At 49.4% G+C, this 6,000-nt stretch overlaps 1 protein-coding gene across 2 annotated transcripts in view; it reads left to right on the top strand.

Moving 5' to 3' along the window:
• Positions 1 to 5,292, top strand: part of PRAG1 (PEAK1 related, kinase-activating pseudokinase 1) — a 48,913-nt gene extending 43,621 nt beyond the window's left edge. For both annotated transcript variants that reach the window (XM_060136737.1, XM_060136736.1), the window contains exon 6: positions 2,335 to 5,292. In XM_060136737.1, coding sequence (XP_059992720.1) covers positions 2,335 to 3,501 — 1,167 coding nt within the window. In that variant the 3' untranslated portion in view covers positions 3,502 to 5,292. The remainder of the gene's footprint in view (positions 1 to 2,334) is intronic.
• The last annotated feature ends 708 nt before the right edge of the window (positions 5,293 to 6,000 follow it).

Raw genomic sequence — 6,000 nt, forward strand, 5'->3', positions numbered from 1 at the left:
ACAGGGGTTGGTATTTATATGCAAGACTGTTTTTTGAGGACCCCTCCCAAATTTCCTTTAGTGTAATAGTGTTCCAGAAGATTGCCATTTAAAAATTGAATACAGGGCTTCCCCGGTGGCGCAGTGGTTAAGAACCCGCCTGCCAGTGCAGTGGACACGGGTTCGATCCCTGGCCCGGGAAGGTCCCACATGCCGCGGAGCAACTAAGCCCGTGCGCCACAACTACTGAGCCTGCGCTCTGGAGCCTGTGCTCTGCAACAAGAGAGGCCCGTGCACCGCAACGAAGAGTAGCCCCTGCTTGCCTCAACTAGAGAGAGCCCATGTGCAGCAATGGGGACCCAACACAGCCAAAAATAAAAACTGAATATAGCTGGGTGTGCTTGGATAAGAAAGAGCCTGCAGCAGTGCCTTTTAGGCATGCATTCTGAAATCACTTTTGTTAGTAATAGGAAGCACTGTCTGGGATAAAATGTACTTTCCTTTTATTTCTATTCTACTTCTCTAATAGAGGGATCAATAAATTAATGTGTTCTCTCCCCCAAGCCCTCCAATTATCTTTTAAAAAGTTTTCTCAGAAGCGGAGCTCTTTTATGCCAGGTTTTATGCTGAGCTTTGTAGAACTGCAATATAAATAAATCTCTTTGAAAAGGTACTTGCAACAGAACTTCTAAAAACGTCACCTGTAAGCATTGTGGTGCTCCATAAACACTGCTGTACTCACCTGAGTGCAGCCGTGCAGCACCCCAAAGGGTTATTTTTGGATTGTTTGCAGGATGATATTTTATAGATGGAGGCGAAATGCCTTTCTTCTCAGGATTACGCACTGATCCTTACCTTTCTACAAAGTACGGCTGGGGTTGCATCATCTCCTTCTGAGAGGGGCACCCACAGACCATATACCGACCCTTTCAGTGTAATTAGAGGGAAATTGAGGCCTGACAGGGGCCATTGTGTCTGGCTCAAGACGCTTCAGTTGTGTGGCCATCAGATGAGGGTTCCTGTTGCTCAGGATCCTTAGTTGGCAGTCGCTGTCGTTAGTACAAGAAGATGTAGAAGAGGTGGGAAAGATGCTGGGAATTCCCCAAAGGAGCTTGAGATCATCCGTCTGTTTATTCCCACCTCTGGTTCAGAGGGTGCCTTTGGGCCCTCTGGGTTCCCTATTCTCTGGAGAGCTTTCTGTTTTCTTTCAACTGCTCTGACTCACCCTTGGAGGAAAAGCTCATGGCTTCCACTTAGCGGCTCCACTGAAATCAGCCCCACAGGTTGTGCCAGCCGGTAGGCATGGCATATGTACCTGGATCTAGAAACTAGGGCAGCCTAAGAGAATTTGACCAAGTCCTAGAGGTTTAGGGCCTGCATCTGCCCCCGAGATTCCCCAAGAAGGGAACATCCCAGGGGTCGAACACATCTATTATAAGGTAGCTGCCAATTCAGGTGCGAGGGCTGGGGAGTGAGGCTGACTGCCTGTGTAAGCTCTTATCTGGCTTCCTGAGAATTTGTCCAGCCTACGCGGTGGGCATGGGGACGTCTTCCTACCAAGGGAACTCACTCTTGCTGGGTTGTGTGATAATTTTAGGTTTAACTTGTTAAGAAATTGCGAAACTGTATTCCAGAGTGGTGGTACCATTTTACATTCCACCAGCTATAAATGAGAGTTCCCATTTCTCCACATCCTCATAGACACTTGCGGTTATCATTTTATTATAGCCGTTCTGGTGGGCCTCACCTGGTCTCTCATTGTGGTTTTGACTTGCATTTCCCTTATGATTCATGATGTCGAACATCTTTTCATGTGTTTATGGCCAATTATATATTTCTTTGGTGAAATGCCTGTTGATCTTTTGCCCACTTTTTGATTGGGTAATTTATCTTATTACTGCATTGCAAGAATTTTTGGTAAATTCTGGATAGAAATCATTTTACTGGATATGTGTTTTGCAGATATTTCCTCCCACTCTATTACTTGTCTTTGCATTTTCTTAGTATCCTTTGAAGCACACAAGTTTTGAGTTTCGGTAAGGTCAAGCTTGTCCATTTTTTCTCTCATGGACCATGCTTTTGGTGTGGTATCTGAGAAGTCCTTGGCTCAGCCTAAGGTCTCAAAGATTCTGTCCTGTGTTTTCTTCAAAAGTGCGTATGTTTTGGCTCTCACATCGAAGTCTCTCCATTTTGACCTAGGTCTCTGGGATCCATTTTGAGTTAAATTGTGTGTACGGTGTGAGATATGGGTGTAAGTTCACCGTTTTGCATGTGGAAAGCTAAATGTCCCAACCCCAGCTGCTGAACCGAATGCTGGCTCTGGCCCTTTGACCTCACTGCCCCTTTCCCCCACAGATCTGCAAAACCCCTGAGCCCAAAGCAGCCTCATACTGCAGCCCTTCCGTGCCCGTGCACTTCAACATCCAGCAGGACTGCGGCCACTTTGTCGCCTCGGTGCCCTCCAGCATGCTCACCTCTCCCGATGCGCCCAAGGACCCCCTGTCTGCCCTGCCTTCACATCCCCCCGCCCAGGAGCAGGACTGCGTGGTGGTCATCACCCGAGAGGTACCCCACCAGACCGCCTCGGACTTTGTGCAAGACTCAGCCACCAGCCACCAGTCTGAGCCCGAGGTTTACGAGCGGCGCGTGTGCTTCCTGCTTCTGCAGCTCTGCAACGGGCTGGAGCACCTGAAGGAGCACGGCATCATCCACCGGGACCTATGCCTGGAGAACCTGCTGCTGGTGCACTGCGCCCCGCAGGCCTCCCCGGACCCCTCCTCCGCCACTTCCTGGGCCCCTCCCACCACCATACCCCCTGCCCCTGCCGCTACCCCTTCCTCTTGCCCCTCTGCCGCCCTCCCGGCCGGCGTCACGCCCACCCCTCCGGCTGGCCCCGCCTGTCAGGGAGGGCCCGGCGAGAAGCACTTGCCCCGACTCATCATCAGCAACTTCCTGAAGGCCAAGCAGAAGCCGGGCGGTTCCACCAACCTGCAGCAGAAAAAGAGCCAGGCCCGCCTGGCCCCAGAGATTGTGTCTGCCTCCCAGTACCGCAAGTTCGACGAGTTCCAAACGGGCATCCTCATTTACGAGCTGCTCCACCAGCCCAACCCGTTCGAGGTGCGGGCGCAGCTGCGGGAGCAGGACTACCGGCAGGAGGACCTGCCCCCACTGCCCGCGCTGTCCCTCTACTCGCCGGGCCTGCAGCGGCTTGCGCACCTGCTGCTGCAGGCCGACCCCATCAAGCGCATCCGCATCGGCGAGGCCAAGCGCGTGCTGCAGTGCCTTCTGTGGGGACCCCGGCGGGAGCTGGTGGAGCAGCCGGGCACCTCGGAGGAGGCGCTGTGCGCCACGCTCAGCAACTGGATCGACATGAAGCGGGCCCTGATGATGATGAAGTTCGCCGAGAAGGCGGTGGACCGCCGGCGCGGGGTGGAGCTGGAGGACTGGCTCTGCTGCCAGTATCTGGCGTCGGCGGAGCCCGGAGCTCTCTTACAATCGCTGAAGCTCCTGCAGCTTCTGTGAGGCAGCCCCCGTCCCGCGTGCTGCCCCCAGCCCCGCCCTGCCTTGCCTTGGAAACATCTGTGTCTCCTGGGAAATGGTACAAATGACTGTTGTACTTGGATGTTTTATATGTATGTGTGTGTGTGTGTGTGTGTGTGTGTGTGTGTAAGATATAAATACAAAAGACTGAGGATGTCACTGCCCACCCTGGTCTGGCCTCCTCTCCTCCCCTAGCCTTGAAGTTTTCGCCTACAATTGTGTACATTTCTAGCTTATTGCAAGGTCCTGAGGACAGTGTGGCCAGCAGAGTGAAGCCTGGACTCTGGTCTCACTACCCCATTATGGGCTCTCTTTACCCTCTTGTCAAGTGGCTATTTAAAAAAAAAACCAAAAAACCCTCCATTTTTAATTAAAATTTTCGGTTGTCTCATGAGTAAAGAAAGCTCTTTTATCCTCAAGTGCCCAAGTGCGTTAATACCTTTGGCGGGTAAAATTGTTTTTAAGCCCCTGGAGCAGTGGCTTCAAGACCACCTGAACTGTCCTCTGTCTTACACTTCTCGTAAGATAGAGCAAAAGGCCGCAAGGGCCCCAGGCATGCGGAGACCAGTTAATCTTCCCCGCTTCTCTCCCCACCTAACAAGTCTCTTAGGAAGAATTCAACACAGCTGGTGTGATCCCAGAATTTCAGAATTTAATCCCACTGCTTGAAATCCATTTCCAGTTTGCTAAAGCTGGTTGTCATTTGTATCAGAAGCCTGGCTCAAAGCAGAAGCCACCCCAGATGGTTCAAATGACAAGACCTTAACAGGGGACCACTTAGAGAGTTGTAGGCAGGGTTAGAGAAAAGCAAAGGACGATGAGGCAAAAGCAAGGGCAGGAATGGGGAGGATTCACTCAACCTGTTTCCCACCTGTCATCCCTAGGCCAAGACCAGTGAGATGCCAGACAGCAAGGGGACCTGGGTGATACAGTCTGCAGGACTGGCCTCCCTGGGCAGGGTTGAGAAGGATGGATAGAGGGCTAGGTGGAAAACAGCCCACTGGTACTGCTGTCCTAGATAAGGACAGGGCAAGAATCGAACTCCAGTGTTCCCACTTTCAGATCGCTAGTCCCCCTGCTGTTCTAAGCTCTTTTGGGTTTCCATTTTCAAAAACTCATTCAAAATACTTTAAAAATACTCAAAGAAAATTAGGAAGCAGCAGATCTTTCCTCCTCAAAACTAGACTCACAAGAAGTCACTAAATACTCATTTGAAGAGAAACAGCCCAAGGCCCTTGTATTTCTACCTAAAGAGTAATCTTCCAACTTGTGAACTAATTTCTCAAACCTTGTTAATAACTATGGACAATTTTAAAACAAATGCAAAGATCTTAATGAATGTCCTAGAAATCTAGGAATGTGGCTAGCAACCAGGATGGGGAAATCTCCCAGGTCACCTTCTGCATATTAATTTCACTCCTTTTACAAGCCTTCCATCCTGGGACTCCAGGTAAACACACCTACACTTGCAAGCATCTGAGGTGAAACCTGGGGCTTCGGGGCGCATTTGTCATTTCAACTCTTGCTTGAGCATTGAGGGAAGAAGTGGCTAAAACCAGCTTCCAACTATGTTTGTACAAGAGAAAGAGTTTTGAACATGGAAATCATAATTCTCCACAGGACCTGTCTGTTTCAGGGGGCATTAATTTGTCCGTTGCTTCTTCCTGGGAATTTTCCAGGCAAACCCTCTGCCTTCGATTTGCTGTCCTTTGCTTTCTTGTTCTTTCTTACTTCAAATAAATAAACAATGGAGAGGGAGGAAACAAATATTCTGCCGGGGAATAAGGCGCTATTTGGAAATAAACGTCTCAAGAGGCACATTTTAAACCTCTGAATTAATTGCACCTTTTTTATATGCCACCCACTTCAGGAAAAAAAAAAAACTGAGATGGTAGAAAAGGTTTTAGGAGCCAAAATGAACCCAAAATTAAGGTGGAAAGAAAAGGAACTATAGCAATACATTCTAATTGAGAGGAATGATAGCGATAAAACTTACTTCTGAGCTGTCCACCAACCTAGAAAAGAGGAAAACAACCGGTTGCAGAATTCGTGTAATTTTAGGAAACTGTTCATCGGGAGGAACAAACCTTTTCCCAGTGCTTGGTTTTGAAGGGACTTTGCCAAGGATTTCCTTGTTTGAAGGCATCGAATGATGTTCCCAATAGCACATAAACAAAATAACATTTTTCTAGATAGGGCAATTTCTTCTATCCACAGTTGGTGAAATCCAAGTGTGGAGTGTTCAGGCCTCGTTTCATCAAGGTGGTTCTGCAGGGCACTGGCCACCCACTCATTCCCATTGGTCCACCTCTTCCATGAACGGTAAGTCACGTGGCTACAAATATTAGCTTTGGCAAACCGCTTCATTCACACAAAATTCAGAGGCTCGATGTAACTGTTTTTTTGTTACCCCAAAATACACCTTGGGGGGCTTCCCTGGTGGCGCAGTGGTTGAGAATCCGCCTGCCAATGCAGGGGACA

This window comes from Lagenorhynchus albirostris, chromosome 21, assembly GCF_949774975.1.
Source record: "Lagenorhynchus albirostris chromosome 21, mLagAlb1.1, whole genome shotgun sequence".
Classification (NCBI taxonomy): Eukaryota; Metazoa; Chordata; class Mammalia; order Artiodactyla; family Delphinidae; genus Lagenorhynchus; species Lagenorhynchus albirostris.